Source organism: Bos taurus, chromosome 10, assembly GCF_002263795.3.
Source record: "Bos taurus isolate L1 Dominette 01449 registration number 42190680 breed Hereford chromosome 10, ARS-UCD2.0, whole genome shotgun sequence".
NCBI lineage: Eukaryota > Metazoa > Chordata > Mammalia > Artiodactyla > Bovidae > Bos > Bos taurus.
Window position 1 is genome coordinate 67,860,934 of NC_037337.1, and position 18,361 is coordinate 67,879,294.

Genomic DNA, 18,361 nt, shown 5'->3' on the forward strand with positions numbered 1-18,361 from the left:
GTGATGCTACCTAACCATCTCATCCTCTGCTGCTTCCTTATCCTTTTTCCTTCAATCTTTCCCAGCATTAGGGTCTTTTCCAATGAGCCAGCTCTTTGCATCGAGTGGGCAAAGTATTGGAGTTTCAGCTTCAGCATCAGTCCTTCTAATGAATATTCAGGGTTGATTTCCTTTAGGATTAACTGGTTTGATCTCCTTGCAGTCCAAGAGACTCTCAAGAGTCTTTCTTCTCCAGCACCACAATTTGAAAGCATCAATTCTTTGGTGCTCAGCTTTCTTTATGACCCAACTCTCACATCTGTATATTACTACTGGGAAACCCATAGCTTTGACCAGATGGACCTTTAGCAACAAAGTGATATCTCTGCTCTTTAATATGCTGTCTAGGTTTGTCATAGCCTTTCTTCCAAGAAGCAAGCATCTTCTAATTTCATGGCTGCAAACACCATCTGCAGTGATTTTGGAGCCAAAAAAAATTAAGCCTGACACCGTTCTACTTTTTCCTTATCTATTTGCCATGAAGTGATGGGACCAGATGCCACGATGTTAGTTTTTTGAATGTTGAGTCTTAAGCCAGCTTTTTCACTTTCCTCTTTCACCCTCATCAAGAGGCTCTTTAGTTTCTCTTCACTTTCTGCCATAAGGGTGGTATCATCTGCAAAGGCAATGGCACCCCACTCCAGTACTCTTGCTTGGAAAATCCCATGGACGGAGGAGCCTGGTAGGCTGCAATCCATGGGGTCACTAAGAATCGGACACAAACTGAGTGACTTCACTTTCACTTTTCACTTTCATGCATTGGAGAAGGAAATGGCAGCCCACTCCAGTGTTCTTGCCTGGAGAATCCCAGGGACGGGGGAGCCTGGTGGGCTGCCGTCTATGGGGTCGCACAGAGTCGGACACGACTGAAGTGACTTAGCATAGCATAGCATCTGCATATCTGAGATTGTTAGTATTTTTCCTGGCAATCTTGATTCCAGCTTGTGATTCATCCAGCCTGGCATTTAGCATGATATACTCTGCATAGAACTTAAATAAGCAGAGTGACAATATATAGCCTTGTCATATTCATACCACAATTCTGAATCAGTCAGTTGTTCCACGTCCAGTTCTAACTGTTGCTTCTTGTCCCGCATACAAGTTTCTCAGGAGACAGACAAGGTGGTCTGGTATTCCCATCTCTTTAAGAATTTCCCACAGTTTGTTGTGATCCACACAGTCAAAGGTTTAACATAGTCAACGAAGGAGAAGTAGATGTTTTTCCATAGACAGAGGAGCCTGGCGAGCTACAGTCCACGGGGTTACAAAGAGACAACTTAGTGACTAAACTAAAAGGATACTTGGGATAGGAACCTATTAAAAGGAGCTGATCAAAGTTTTAATCTTATTCATCAGAGAAACGCACAAACTCAGTCAATTCAGCAATTTCAGGAGGTTCACAGAGGCCTGGTGGCAAACTCCTACTGTGAACATCCAGGGAGGAGGGGAAAGTGGGTGAACCCATGGTAAGTAATGAGTTCCCTACACTGCTGCTGACCCAGAGCCTTTGGAGGGTGCAAGCCAAACTCGGCACAGGAGGGGCGGGCTGTAGTTCTGAGACCTCTTCACCAGGCTGCCCTGTTTCTGTAGCTTATTAATCCTGTGAAACTCCACACAAGCACTTTAATAGGACAAGTTTTCAAAGGCAGCTTTTATACTACTGCCTACCACTATAAAATACTTGCTTCTGAAAGCAATGAGCAGACAAGAAAGGGACTTACAAAGGTATGACAGCAATCCATTTTAAACTTTAAACAATCATCTTCAGAAATACATGAACTACTTACTTCTTTTTCTTTTTTCTAAAATTTATCTTTGGCTTTGCCACATGACATGTGGGATCTTAGTGCCCTGACCAGGGACTGAACCCCCACCCCTACACTGGAAGCTCAGTGTCTAAACCACTGGACCACTAGGGATGTCCCAGCATGCACTATGTCTAAGGACACAGGATTTCTAAGAGGATGCTCTTAAAATCTGGCAACTACCTGTGATAAAATATGAAGTACACAAACATAATACAAAATTAATACAAATTAAAATATGTATAAGACTCACTGATGGAGAAAAAGTCATTATTTGCTTCTGGTGTGAACTAATAATTATACTTGATTACCAAGACTGACTCTGAGCTTCCTATCGGCTAAGGGAAATGGGACACATACAGTGCTCAACTTTTTAAGCTAAGTAGTTTATAAATGGCACCCACTCCAGTACTCTTGCCTGGAGAATCCCATGGGCAGAGGAGCCTGGTGGGCTGCAGTCCATGGGGTTGTTAAGAGTCGAACACGGCTGAGCGACTTCACTTTTACTCTTCACTTTCATGCATTGGAGAAGGAAATGGCACCCCACTCCAGTACTCTTGCCTCGAGAATCCCAGGGATAGGGGAGCCTGGTGGGCTGCCATCTATGGGATCGCACAAAGTCGGACACGACTGAAGCGACTTAGCAGCAGCAGCAGTTTATAAGGGTTATTACATTTGCACATGTGCTTATGTATACATGCACACATTTGTAAATATACATAACACAGACACATGTTTTATATACATATATTTGAAATATATATATATGTAAATTCCTTATACAAATGTTTTACAAAGAGTAAAAGGCAACCAGTTAACTTTTCCAGGTTGCTACTGCCTCTACCACCCCTCCCCTTTACTTTCCCTGGTTGATCAATCCCATGAAGTTACACATGAGTTCTTTATCAGGGCTGGAGAAAGGTGGGAAAATTACTTACTCTTCTTCATCTCCTCATTTCCTTTACATATAGTTTGTTTCAGCTGTTCAATCCTCATCTTGCAGGACATTATTTTCCATCTCTTAAAAAAGGTATGAAACAAATATCACAAACATTGGTCTCTTACAATTAATATGATTATCTACTAGGGACACTACTTATCCTGAGGTGTATCTTAGAAAATGCAATGAACAAAAGTCCAGTATAATTATATTTATTACAGCTTTTGTAACTAGTGGTTTAGGACAGAAGCTGCTAGGCAATTAAGAGAGAATGAGAAATAGTTCTTTTCTGTGTTAGTAAGTACAGAGAAAAAGGTTGACACATATTATCTTAACCTGTCCTATCCAATACAGAGCTACTGCATGTGGGTCCTGTGTGGCTATCTGAAAGTCAATGAGATTACACAAAATTTAAAAAGAAAATCTGGTTTTTACTCCCACTACCCAAATGTCAGGTGGTACATGTCAACACCACCTATGGCTAATGCCTACCATACTGGGCAGTGTAGACAGAACATTTGTATCATCAGAGAGTTCTGTGGATGCACTGCTCTAAATTCTCAGTGCTGGTTACTGAGGAGACTATCAGCTGTACTATCTCACTGATACAATAAGCAAATATTACTTACAGAGTAATAAAATACTGCAACAGAGCAGAATTCCTTTTTTTTTTTTTAAGTGTACAACTCATGTAAGATTTCTGGAAAAGCCCTGAAAAAATTTTATGAAACATGAAACTGCCTTTTTCCATTACCAAGATTTAGGTACGGCTTCCCCAAAGAGAATAAAGGATAAGTAAAAATCTGACATACTAGTTGGTTTTTAGAAAGTATGATTTATCTATTCTATGATGTCTCCATAAACGGGGACATCCGGAAGCTTACAACAACATTCAAATGTTTATAATGTTTAACACTTGTCTAAGCAGTGTGATGGTACAAGATACAGAATACATTACAGGACTGTTCAGTGGGGAAAATGCTCCCCTCTCCAAAGCAGTGTGAGAGACATCTGAGAACAGATTCACAGGAACCGCGATCAATTTAGGAATAAACTGGCAATGAGATGCTTTCACTTTTAAAAGATATTAGTCTTTAAAAACCAAGATTTTAAGTTTTTGATAGAAAAACTAGAAAACTTAGATAGAAACTTAGAAAAACTGGGATGAGATTCTTTATAGTCTTTTATAACTTTTTTCCATACAACATAATTTAATAATAGAACATTTAGAACATAAGCAAAATTCACTTATATCACATCTCTAAGTATTTAAAAATTATGAATGATGCTTATGATAAAAAAGCAGGCATCACAAAAGAGAAGAACGAGACTGTTAGCCTGACTCTTTCCCACTATTCACGGGTAACTGTGTATCTTTTCAGACTTTGAAGAGCATATATATTTAAAACACATACACAAATGGAATCATACTTTACCAGAGCCTACTATTTGAGTTTTTTTTTTCATTAAAAAAATATACCTTGGATATCATTCCATACCAGTGCATACAGACTGACCACATACTTTTTAACAGCTACGCAGTATCATAATTAGCTCATTCTGTTTGATGAATATTTAATTATATATTAATTTTACTAAGAACAATGCAGACAATCAGAATCTTTACCCGTAAATCTCTATATTCATGTGCACTTTCTTAGGAGGAAAACTGCTGGATGTATTTATACCACATATGCATTACGAAAGCAACAAACTACCACCAAGCTGTCCCTCAAATATGCCAATATGCACTTCCACCAACAGTGAATAAAAGTGTAATCAATCAAACTCCTTATTTTCATATGTTATAATCATTTTGTCCCAGTTTATATTCATTTTGCCAGGGTCTTCAACAGACATAATTTTTAAACATTTATGTAGTGTATCAAATGTTTTACTTTATGGATTATAAAGGTCTGCTCACCTTCAGATTATATAAACACTCTCCCATATTTTCTTTTAATATTTTAGCTTATTTTTCAATTAACCCATCTAGAAAATGTATGTTCATGAGTAATTTTTTTTTAAAAAGAGCATCTAACTGTTCTTGTATATTTCTGTCAGCATCAGACCTCATAATTATTCATTATTATGAGGTGGTTCCATAATTAACTGCCAATACCCTGTTTTTGGTATCTAAGTGAAATATGTGAGAAGCCTGCACTAGAAATACATTCACAGAGAACTACCAAAAAATGATCACAAATAAATTTAAGTTCAAAATCATTTTTTAAGTTCTGCCAATTTAAAAACATCTAACCTCAAGTTTAAAGAATATTATTTAAATACGTCTTATTCTTACCAATTGATCTGTCATCCATTTTCCTTCCATAGCTTTTAATACTCTGTTTGGAGAAGAGATAAAGGAAATAAGCTCTTAAAATAATAAAATTGGTAAAGCTCAAAAATGCAAAATCAACAACTTTTTAAAATAAGGTCTTAGAAAACTCTGGATATACCAAAGTGGGGTATAAGTATTTAAAAATGTTTTCCAAATCCCCTGCTTTCTGCAATTCTTTCCTCACCTGCTTCCTTCTGCACTTTTAGTATGGCACTTTTGTATTTGTGTAAATGCAAGAAACTTCCATAACAGCCATCGCCTTTGCTCTCCATCATAATCAATAATTTCCATCAGTCGTAAGTAATAATAACGAGACCCTGATGTTGGAAAAGATTGAAGGCAAAAGGAGAAGGGGGTGACAGAGGATGAAATGGTCGGGTGGCATCACCGACTCAATGCACATAAGTCTGAGCAAACTCTGGGAGATAATTAGGGCAGAGAAGCCTGGTGAGCTGCAGTCTATGGGGTCACAAACAGTTGAACACAACGTAGCAATCCAACAACAACATAAGATAATTCATGATCCAAAATGCTATCATCAGTTCCCCCACTTTAAAATGGCACAAGTCAGTGTAGGCTAAAATTTGTGCTATAGAATGAAGTGTTCTATAGGAAAAAAGTTAAGTTTCTATGTTAGAGGAAGTCAGAGAAATGACCAAGTAAAATAAATCCAAGCAGGTTTCTCTAATGCAGGGCATCTCTGGAGTTCATCTGCTCATAAATGTATTAATCACGTCTGGGGTCTGGATGGAGAACAGTGACTGGACCAATTTGGGACAAAAGGTTCTACAGGATAATTTCCAAATCCAGAGGATGAGAGATTTGTCAGGGGTGCTTGTTAATACTCAGATTTCTGGGCCTCCCCTCAGACCTACTGAATCAGAATATCTGAGGATAGACTCCGAGAATCTACATTTTTAACCAGAACACCAAGTTAATTTAATCTTATGTAGATGATCTAGAGACCACACTTTGCAAAACCCTCATACAGAAGAACAAAGACAAAGAGAAGCAATAACGTCCCACACGAGCCACCACCACCAGTGCAATACGCTTTCTCTACTGGACCCATTTACAGGGTCACTCTCTGATTCACCCATTCAGTCACTGTACCTGCTATTAACCAGGCACCATGTTTGAGCCCACTGTTTTCCAGAAACCCGATTTTTCCAAAATCTCGTATTTTGGTTTCTCCCAGACACAGTGCTCTTCACATGTTGAGATCTGTATCCTAAATTCAATAAATTAGCAACGCACATATCTGCGTACCACAGCATTGAAATAAACCATGTGGTGACCAGATAACCCCCACAAATTAGAAAGCAAAATGAAAACTCACTCTTTTTGAAATTCTTCTTGCTTGCTCTTAAGCTGGCTTAACCTTTCCTTCTTGTCTATAAACCTGTAAGAAAAAAATGCAGTATTTTATTTAAATGTTCATTTTTTTTCCAGTCAAATGAGATTATGTAAATTCCTGAGAGCCAATCATTTCTGCAGACTCATCCAGAAATGTCACTGTCCAAACATATCTTCTCGATGGGATGCATGCGGCTGCCTACCATTTTACTTAAAACTAGGTTACTTAAAACTAGGTTCATATTCTCAGCTTTAAAACTCTTTCATGGATTTATAAATATATGTCTATAGGTTTCTTCATGCCTAGGTTAAATTATATTCCAAAACAGGCAAATCAGAGCACTAAAGTGAGTTTGAATCCAAGGAAACTGAGGCCCCCATTATAAATAATCATCATTATTAAACTTAACTGAACCCTGCTCTCATCTATAAATTGGTGCCTCAGTTCAGTTCAGTCGCTCAGTCGTCTCCAACTCTGCGACCCCATGGGCTGCAGCACGTCAGGCCTCCCTGTCCATCACTAACTCCTGCAGTTTGCTCAAACTCATGTTCACTGAGTCCATGATGCCATCCAACCATCTTATCCTCTGTCATTCCCTTGTCCTCCCACCTTCAATCTTTCCCAGCATCAGGGTCTTTTCACATGAGTCAGTTCTTCATATCAGGTGGCCAGACTACTGGAGTTTCAGCTTCAGCATCAGTCCTTCCAATGAATATTTAGGGATGATTTCCTTTAGGATTGACTGGTTGGATCTCCCTGCTGTTCAAGGGATTCTCAAGAGTCTTCTCCAACACCATAGTTCAAAAGCCATCAATTCTTTGGTGCTCAGCTTTTTTTATAGTCCAACTCTCACATTCATACATGACTACTGGAAAAACCAGAGCTTCGACTAGATGGACCTTTGTTGGTAAAGTAATGTCCAATTTTTTCTCACTAAATTTATTGCTAGGCATTATGGCTAGCAAGTCACTATTATTAATAAAGTTAAAAGGAAAGAATATCACATCACAGATCATTTTTTATATTTGTCAGTGTTCTACCCTTATTTTTATTTTCTTCCTGCTACGTTATTAGGGATTTAGTTTGCTTTTTTTTATTTTTTGGAGTGTAAGGTAAAAATTTCAATCATCAAAATTTAAGCCTCTCCTTAAGTTACAAATTTCCACCAGAGTATTGCTTAAGCTAAACCCTTAACATTTTTGAACTGCTGTATTTTATCATTTAGTTTGAAATTTCTAATTTTCTGTAAAATTCCCTCTGATCAAGAATCTATTCATAAGTGTATCACTCAACTTCCAGATATACCAGCTTTTTAGGTAACTTACTGTTATTTTTCTACTTTAACTCTGACGTGGTCCCAGAATACATGAGATTTCAATCTTGTAATTTGAGACTGTCTTATGGCCTTGCATATGATGTGCTCGCCTCGGTGAAAGTTCCATGTGCACTTGAAAGAATGTATATTTTATAGTTCCTGGGTACAGAGTTCTATAAGCATTAACCAGCTGAAGGTGGCAAGCAGTGATAGTCAAATCTTCTAGATCTGTGCTGTTCAACACAGCAGCCATCAGGCATATGTGGCTACTGAGTACCTAACATGTGACCATAATGGCCCTAAAAGTCTCTTCCTTAAAATAATAGTAAAATAATCTCTTCCTCAAAATAAGAAAAATTTTTAAAAAATGCATGAGTAATAACATGCAACAGACTGGTTCAAATTGGGAAAGCAGTACATCAAAGCTGTATATAGTCACCCTGCTTATTTAACCTATGTGCAGAGTACATCATGCGAAATGCCAGACTGGATGAAGCACAAGCTGAAATCAAGGTTGGTGGGAGAAATATCAATAACCTCAGATATGCAGATGACACCACCCTTATGTTAGAAAATGAAGAAGAATTAAAGATCAAAGTGAAAGAGGAGTGAAAAAGTTGGCTTAAAACTCAACATTCAAAAAACTAAGATCATGGCATCTGGTCCCATCACTTCATGGCAAATAGATGGGGAAACAATGAAAACAGTGACAGACTATCTTTTTGGGGGGCTCCAAAATCACTGCAGACGGTGACTGCAGTCATGAAATTAAAAGACGCTTGCTCCTTGGATGGAAAGCTATTACCAACCTGGACAGCATATTAAAAAGCAGAGAGATTATTACTATGCCGACAAAGGTCCATCTAGTCAAAGCTATGGTTTCTCTAGTAGTCATGTACGGATGTGAGAACTGGATCATAAAGAAAGCTGAGTGCCAAAGAATTGATGCTTTTGACCTGTGGTGTTAGAGAAGACTCTTGAGAGTCCCTTGGACTGCAAGGAGATCAAACCAGTTCTAAAAGAAAGCAGTCCTGAATATTTACTGGAAGAACTGATTTTGAAGCTGAAGCTCCAATACTTTGGCCACAGGATACGAAGAACTGACTCATTAGAAAAGACCCTGATGCTGGGAAAGACTGAAGGCAGGAGGAGAAGGGGACGATAGAGGATGAGATGGCTGGATGGCATTACCGACTTGATGGACATCAGTTTGAGCAAGCTCCAGGAGTTGGTGATGGACAGGGAAGCCAGGCGTGCTACAGTCCATGGGTCACAAAGAGTAAGACATGACTGAGCGACTGAACTGAACTGAATATCATGCAATGATTTTGAATTGAGCTAACAGTGGCTTATTAACTGCTTTCAAAGAAATAAAGGTAATGTTACCCACCATGGTAACATGGTATGGAGTCCAGAATTAGGCTTTTGGCTATCTCCTGATTTCCCAGTCTAAATGAAAACAATTCAACAGAATCGTAACATAAAACCAGAACCGTAACAGCCCTAAAAATCTCTTCCTTGAAATAATCCAGACAAAGAAGTCTAACACACTATTTTTATAATCCCACATCTGAAATATCCCCAGATATCTACTTCTAAATGGAAGGGATAAAATGCCCTAATTATGACTCTGCCATTTCATAGTCACTGAAAATGTACCACATATATTAAACAAGAAAGGAAATCAGACAATATTATATGTGACAGAATTATATACATAAGTGGCTAAATTAAAATTAAATTAAAAATTCACTTTCTCAGTGACACTCTCACATTTCAACAGCTACATATGGCTGGAGGCCACTTTACTGGATGCACAGATATGCAGCATCATTGCACAGAGTACTAGGTAGTACTACAAAGGCCAGTGAGGTGGTGACTACAGGAACCATTAGAAAACTCAGAAACCAATGTAGAATGTGGACAAATTCATAGGTTCACCAAATAATTTATCAGGCTTTTACTATGTGCCTGCAGCTTACTACAGAGCACTTTACAGAACGTTAAGAAATCTAATCATTCATTTTCTGCAACTGGCTGTGTGCCAGACATGGCACTTGTGATATGCTTCCATTCCTTATACTGAAAATGAGAAACAAATGTGGTATTTACTTCTCCCTTACTGAGGTAACGCGTGATTCATGCTCTTGATCACCTGAAAGGAGATGACAAACTCACAAGATTCATCAACCTGTGTCAACAAAGGGCTGACATGAAGGAGAAAATCCTGCTTTCAAAGGCTATCAAAGTGCTCCTTTCAGGTCTGTTGTAAAGATTCCACTTTGCACTAACACAAATTGGGATGATGACACTGTCCAGCTTTGTATCAGGCTGGTTAGTTCTCCTGGGTTGTTAGAAAGAAACCCAAACTTAAAACACAAAAATACAGATGGCAGCAGGAATAACAAACAGGAGATGGCAATTCCTCCTGTACGGAACGCATCAGGAGTCATGTCACTCTTCATGAAGGAAATGAGAAAACAGGTAGTGTGAGCAGAGCAAAAGAGCAGATGGTATCAAGGAATGTGCCTGGTCAGCAAGCCAACTGCTCACCAGCACCTCGTCCATTCTCTGCATTTTCCAGTCCAGGACTCGTGGAGATAGGTTAGGGAAGGAAAAGAAAAAAGGAGAAGGGGGAAACGCATATTTTATTTTATACACTGTCTTTCAAGCTGGGTTATTACATAAAATGTTTTCTATCTTTTTCCACGTCAGAACATAAAGACGTGTCTCATTATAGAATTTCACTGAATGGACATCATGTAACTTATTCACAGAAACTCCTGCTGAGGAACACTGCCATTGCTTCCAAATTTACACTACTATCAATAATGTTAGAAATGAATATCCTGGTGCACAAATCTTTTAAGCTTTTAGGTTTCTCTACAGGAAATTCTTACAAATAAACTGCTAGGTCAGATATTCATATGCAAACATCTGGCAGTTATCTTTAAATTTCTTCTGAAATCATTTCATACGATATTTCCAATCCCACCAGCCTGTTCTCATGCTCTCAGCTCTGCACTTTTTATTCTTTACTAACATGCCTGGCTTCCCACTCCCTTCCTTCAAAGATAGTTTACAATTCATTTACTTGCCTTTCTTCATTATTTCTTATTGGCTACTTTTCATTTGTTATTCTATGTCCTTTGTTCACTTTTCTATAGTTTTTTTAAAGGGTTATTAGGAAAATTAGTGATTTTCCTTTCATACATCTTGAAATTCTTTCTCAATTTTCTTAGTGACTATTATGGTTCTGCTCTGCAAAAATTCCAAAATTTTGTGCAGATACATTTATTCATTTTCTTGTTGCTGGATGGCTCTATAGTTTTGCATTGTTTTCTGAAAGGAATCTGCCAGTGAACCTGTACCATGCATGCATCAGGGCTTTTAAACACTTTTTTAATATTTTCTTTCCCAATTTAAAAATGTCTTTTGTGTTATTTACCAAATTCCTCCAGACTTGTATTAGCTTTTCTCCCCCCTAAAAAAGGATTCCCTTAAGTCGACTTTAAACCATGCCCCTGTGATAGAGACTGGTGAGAACCAGGAGCAGGCGGTCACACACAGTCTGGTGCTATCAATCCGAGAGACGGTACACAACCCAACTCAGGTTCTGGAGTCACGTCTGCCTGAGCTGCCACTTGAGGATGGGTTAGAGGTGGCCCTACTAAGGGAAGGAAGGCATTACAGGCAGAGGAGATTCTGCTGTTTCACATGCTAAGAACTTAATCTGTCCTGCCCCAGAGAACTTCACCAGACCAGGGGGACAGCAGGGTGACGAGGATCAGTTACAAGTGTGAGCCGCCATCGCTCCACGCTGCGCCATGGCCACAGATCGTCCTGGGTGACTGAGTGGATCTGGCCACAAGCAGGACTGGTCACCTAAGTCTGTCCCATGAGAGCGGGAAAGCAGCACCCAGGCACGCACCCTATCAGGAGTCCTATTAATTCTGTGCGAGATGATCAGTAACACCGTTAGACCATCGACTACATCTTGCTGAGCACTGACTAGGTGCCTTTCATAAAATAAGTCTCACCTTCCATCGCCGCCCAGTCCTTCCCCTCATCCTAGCGCTTCACATTCACTTGTGCCTAGGGTTACAGCAACAGAGAAGTCCAAGAAACACTATTCCTGTATTTTAAGAAAGGCAAACAGAACAACCCCACAAAACTTTCAAATATGCAATTGAGGGCCTTAAGAATTAGTCAACCCTTATATTCCTTGGGTTTCTTAAATCTGAAAGGAGAAAATAAGCACTGACAGCTTTCAAATCAGTGGGGGGGAATTTCCCCCAGCTCCGATTTGGACACAGGTTTGGTGAAGAGTTGATGATTCTGGCTCTAGAAATAAGGCAGTGAGACTTATCAGGTAAGAAAGAGCACAAATTTTCTTGGAAAAGAGCATAGCAATCTCTATTATACAAGCAGAAAGGGTTAAAGAACGGAGTATTTCTTGAACTAGGATACTATCAATAACACAGCAAAAATTACTAGCATTCACATTTTTCTCCCTTAAGTTCTTTTAGGCATTCAAGGGTATGACGTTTATGGACAAATGCAATATGAAAAAACACAGTCCTTATCCTATGTTAGAGTATTTAAAGTATGAGAAAATACACAACTTCAACAATGTGGGTTTCATCAATTGTAAATACTACAGTACCACACGGTCTGAAGTTGATTCAATCTGTGGGTGCAGAGCAACCACAGATAAAAAGAGGGCTGACTATAAATTATAGATGAATTAACCCCTGTTGTTCAAGGCTTAACTGTAGCAAAAACATACTCCACTGGCAGGAATGAAGGTTAAGTCATTAGTAGAAAATACAGACAGAGCACTGTTGAGTTCCTCACTTGTAAAATGAAAATAATGATTATCCTACTTGATTATAGGGATTAAATAAGATAAATGTGAAAGCATCAGGTACAGGCACTTAACAGGCAATACAGGCTAGTTTCCCTTTTCTTCGTTGCAATCAGTGACTTTGCACTTAATCCTCCTAATGTATTAAATGTATGTATGTATTTCAGATCTGGAGGTCAATGTAAGAATTAACATAGCCCAGCAGTAAGTAAGGCACAACTACTCTGAGCTTCCTCATCTTAAAAACAGGTTAATAACTCATGGTTTTGTTACCAGGGAACAAATGAGACAATACTTGTGAAATCCTTTTACAAATTCTGAAGGGTACACATAATGGTTAAGAGTAGCCAGTGATACTGATTGAAACAAGAATTATACTTTCTTAGGAGATCCACATGTATTGTTGTAAATACAATTAATAAGCTACATGGGATGGGAGCTGTGACCTTTCCTGAAAGAGATAACCCAAGTGAGCAGGTCGATTAAACTCCTGTCTCAAGATGGGAGTCCAGGTACCTATGGAGCTCTTATTCTGCTGAGTGGGGTACACAGATGTGGGTCCAGAACCGAATCCTCGTGAAAACAAACTTTTATAAGCTAAGGACTGACAACCAAAAAGATACTGGAGGGGAATAGAAGTGTCTCAAGAGTAGTTTTTAGGATGCATCTTCCTCTCAAAATCTTCAGTAACGTCTAAAATTTCTTGCTTGTCCTCTATCCCACTTCTCAATTTGTCCGGGGCCCATATTTCTGTTTTGTGGTAAAAATGTAGTCCTCAATGCCTAAAACTCATCAGTGAAAGGAGTGCTGTATCACTCCTAATGCTGTGTACTTATGAAAGCAATATCCATCTACTCACAAAATGCCTTTTTTTTTTTGATCCACACTTTAAAATAACTGGTTTCTAAACCAGCATGTAGAGGTTCCTGGGTATCCTCAGATTATCCCCCCTGTCTCATTCTTACCCCCTATCATAAACTGGTAAGCAATTTTTTCAAGTTTTGAGTGGAAAGATTATTTCAACTTGTCAGTTATCTGTTGGGTAACAGTGTTATTTCTAGTACCAGATAAAGGTTTAATCCAGAAAACTACTTTCCTGTTAAAAGACCTGCAATTTTAAAATGTTCTCTGGTACAAGATTCAAAGAAGATGGTGTTGAGAGTATAGCTTAAAATCATTCCTCTTCATCTCTGAAGGAAGCAAACAAGTCAAAAGACAGACGCGAAAGCAGAGATGTGGGCAGTGTCTCAGGACTGGGCTGAGGTGGGAGGTGAGGAAAGGATAGTGCTGATGAGGGTACCAAGGCTATAAGGAAGTGTCCCACTGAATAATAACCAAAAATAAAAACCAAAACTAGCAAGTTCAAGTATTTTTCAATCAATCTAACTGCCAAACTCATACCGTCCACAAAACTACATAAAGATGCATGTTCCCTTCTTAGAAGTCAAAAGAATTATTAGGAGACACATTTATTCTTTAATATTGAATTTTCCTTGAACTGCTAAACCATTAGAACCTGTATATTCAGCTAGTCTATTAATGAAACCTGAAAAAAAAATCTACATTTATAGGAACTTTGATATGTACATCACATTCAAGATCCTTGCAGGCACAGCTAATCTGGGTGACTTACTGAAAAGAACCAGGGGTTAAACAAGGGTATTTAAATCATGCTGAAGCTTCCATATTTTATTTCCAAGTGGTTTCCCAGTCAGTGAGTTTTCTCATAAAGTAAGAGGGGGAAAAAGGGTCTGAAAGTAAAGCACAGAATACAAAATTTTTCATAAATACTGAAGACCAGAGAATATCTCACAACCAACCTTTGGCCCAAGATATCTAAGGCTTATTAGTAGTCAGTGCAAATCCTCGAGAGCAGAAATCTGCCTTTCTCTTATCTGCTGGAATATTTCACGCCAATAACTGTACCCAATGAGCTCATTAAAACTGATCTGGCCATCAGGACAGGGTCCTGGGTCTCAAGAGATTCTTGCATCCTACTACATGCTGGACACTGGTTAGGGAATGAAGGAAAACAAACAAGCAAACTCCTCTTCTTTAGAAATACACACTTCAGAAAAGGGGATGATTGAAGGTGAAGTGAAGCTCTCTTATCCCCAAACCTTAACTTTCTTTTTCATTTCTAAATTCTGAACGATCCTGGTATTTATTTTTCATCTTTCTGCTTCGTCATAAAAAGAAATCCACTGTAACACATCCCTGTCCTGAAAATAATTCATATTTCCGTTTCTAAAATGGTCCCGCCTTTACCATTTCCTTCAACAATCTGCTGATTATGTTCCTGCCCAGCGCTGCACTAACCACCAGGATGGGATGGAACAAAAGCAGAATTCACTCCTGTGTGGAACTACTGATACATTCTGGATGCAGTTACCTTCCGCAGATAAGTGACACCACTTATCATGCTCGATACCATGAAAGAATTGAGTACTGTGACAGAAATGGGAGGAGAGATGGAAGTGGGGACCTACCTTAGTGAAGGTCAGGCAAAGTCTCGCTGAGGAAGTGCATTTAAGTTGAGACATGAAAGGCAAAATGCCAATCAGGAGGAACAGTGTTCCAGGCAGAGGGAATAGTAAAGAAAAAGGCCCATGGATGGAAGGGTTCCATGTGTTTGAGGATGTGAGAGAAAGCCCAATTACTGAGCTGTGAACATGAGGGAATGTGGTGAGAGTTTACTTTTTGAGTGCTTAATACATGCTAGACATTATGTTAAGTAATTCAGTGCATGCTCTTATGTAAGTACTACCAGAAACCTATGAAACTTCAAAATCACATAACAAGTGGTGGAGCTTGGATTCAATTCAATGCAGCTTGAATCCAAAGATCACATTTTAAACTCAACCTTACAGCCAAAATTAGAAGGTAGACAGTAGCCAGATCACATAGGGCTTAATAAGCACAGTAAAAAGTTTGAATTTTATTTTCTATAAAGTGAAAAAACACTGAAAGGTTTAAGCAAAACAGTGAGATTATCTGATTTACATCTCTACTGTGGCTGTTGTGTGAGGGCCAGAGGATGGCTAGGGAGGAGCTGTACGTGTAAAAGAAAGAAAACAAAGTAGTGGCCAGGAAAGAAATGACAGCAGTCTGGACTAGAAGTAGACAGATGCAAGATCTACTCTGAAGCAGATCAAATTATACCTGTCAATGAATTGGATATGTGGAATAAGAAAAAAAGGAAAAAGCTAGGACAACGCCCAGGTTTCTGGTTTAAGTAACAAACGGGTCATGATGTATAATAATGAAGTAGTTCAGGATCAGACTAAATTTGGGAAGGAAGGGTAGATTGATTCAGTCATTCAATGAATCTTTATTAAGCTTCTACTATGAGGATATAGCAGAGTACAAAATTGTCTTGTTTTCACAGAGCTAACATCACTGGAGTGAGAGGCAGTTACAAATTAATATGCAAACCATAAGATGGTGATAGGTACTATGGAAAACAAGAAATCACATTGTGTGGGGAAGAAAGTTACTATTTTAATTGAATGAATGCTCAGAGTTTCTCTGTAAGGAAAGAATCAGGTCATCATTTACCGGGTTGGGATGAGCATGAGAAAAATAGATTTATTATGGATAATCATGAATTCAGTTTGCCATATGAAGATGGAGATTCTCACTACAAATTTAAATACAAATAGAGCAAACAGCTGTTTTCTCAATTTAATAAAGGCCTAGGTTGGAGAAACAAGTCTGGCAGTCTTCAACCTATAGATGATATTTATTTTTTTTTATATAGATGATATTTAAATTATAGGAATGGATCTAGGAAAAAGTATATAGAGAAAAGGATCCAGAACTGACCCTTGAAAGACATTGCCATCTCATACCTAGTATTTTTATAATAAAACTGTTTTAATTCTTAAAGCTATTACTTATTACATCAGCAGTTTCTAAATTCATCAACTACATCAATGACTAAAACAATGATGAACTAAAAGATTATATCATACAAATCTTCTCAAAAGAAAAAGTAATGAACTCCATTCATGATCAGAAGACTATCAGAAACTCAAAAACACTTTCAAATACAGATGTTATATAATCCAGTGGTTAAGTGCATGGCATACGGGTTCAGGCTGCCTGGAATTTAATTCTGGTCCCTACCCTTATTATTTGTGTGACCCAGGGCAAGAAACTGCAGCTTCCTTAGCAGTAAATTAGGGATAATAACTTACTGGGTTGTTGTTAAGGCATTATTATCTGAACTTTTGCACTAAAAAATATTAGCTGGCTTACTGTCACTAAGTTATTGAAACAAAAGTTGGGACTGAGAAAACTTTCAGCTAACCACACTAATTCTACAATTATTTAACCAAGGGCTTGTTTTAGTCACTAGGTCAGTCCAACTCTTTTGTGACCCCATGGACTGTACCCCACCAGGCTCCTCTGTCCATGGATTTCCCAGGCAAGAATACTGGAGTGAGTTGCCATTTCCTTCTCCAGGGCATCTTCCCCACCCAGGGACTGAACCCGGGGCTCCTGCAATGGCAGGTGTATTCTTTACCACTGAGCCACCTGGAAAGCCCAGGACTTGTAGGCCTCTGTTTAAATGTCAAAACAAGGCCAAAACGTGTTCTTAAATTCAATTCTCTTAATAAGGGCTTGCAGCTCCCACTGTGCATTTTTAAAACAGAGGAAACACATCTTCAAACTCCTTAACACTCAAAACAATCTTTGCAAAGGGGAGAAACTAGCTAGATTAGTTTACACATTAGAGTAAGGATGTCTGATAACAAGATCAATCTGTGACACAAACTACCAGGGCCCGAATCCCTCTTAACCAGTTATTTGATTCTCTTCTAGCCTCTTCTCTAGAAAATGAATGTTCTTTTGAAAATAATGATTAAACCAAGCTTTTGCTTGAGCGAGTAACAAAGTACCGAGAATCCAACTCTATGGCAATAATAGGAGAAGACCTTTCCACAGGTACCACCTATTCCTTTTCCCTAGTACCAGAAGCACCGTGAGGTCAGGCTCCTCTCGAGTGGGTTAGGAGGAAACTGCGACCTCTCCTCTTCGGGCCTCCATCCCCGTCCCCGTCCCTTGGGAGCAAAGTACCGGCGCAAAGGAGCTACCCTCGCTACCTCCTCCTCTTTTCGCTGGGCTCCGCGGCCCAGACTCGGCTCCAGGCTCCAGCCTCCGAGCCGGTGGAGACACCCAGAGAAGACAATAGCGCAGGGGCGGCTGCCGTACCTTTCGCGGTCGCGGCCGTCGAAGTAGACGAAATCGCCGCTCTGGACGCACTTGGCGCAGGTCAGCCGCCGGCGGGTGGTGTTGCAGAGAGGGCAGCGCTCGACCGCCACGTACAGCCCCTCCGCGTCGTCCACAGAGTCTACCAGGTCCCGGGCGAGCGGCTGGGGCCCGCAGCCAGGAGCCTCCTGCGCCTGGGCTCCCTTCCCACTGGGAGACGCCATGATAGCATGAGAACAGAGCCAGTCACGTGGGATTTTGTTTTCAACCAAGTGCATCTTGGGTGAGGAGGAGGGGCCTGGGAGGGGCCTAGCTCGGCGGGAATCCCGCGAGCACCTCTCCAGACCTCGCCTACCCCCAGCTACCGCTGGGTAGGAATTAGGTTAGAGCGGGGAGAGGCAGCGCAACAGAGTGTCATCAGCGGCTCCTTCACGTCCAGGCTACAAATTAACGTCAGAAACTTGTGCAAGACATAGTAATACA

At 39.6% G+C, this 18,361-nt stretch overlaps 1 protein-coding gene across 1 annotated transcript in view; it reads right to left on the reverse strand.

Annotated features, from left to right (window-relative positions):
- The window catches only part of ATG14 (autophagy related 14), a 36,893-nt gene extending 18,791 nt beyond the window's left edge, over positions 1-18,102 (reverse strand). The window contains exons 1-4 of the mRNA NM_001192099.1: positions 17,882-18,102; positions 6,465-6,527; positions 5,087-5,129; positions 2,783-2,864 (exon numbers count right to left, since the gene is read on the reverse strand). Of these exons, the coding sequence (NP_001179028.1) occupies positions 2,783-2,864; positions 5,087-5,129; positions 6,465-6,527; positions 17,882-18,102 (409 nt within the window). The remainder of the gene's footprint in view (positions 1-2,782; positions 2,865-5,086; positions 5,130-6,464; positions 6,528-17,881) is intronic.
- Positions 18,103-18,361: the final 259 nt, after the last annotated feature.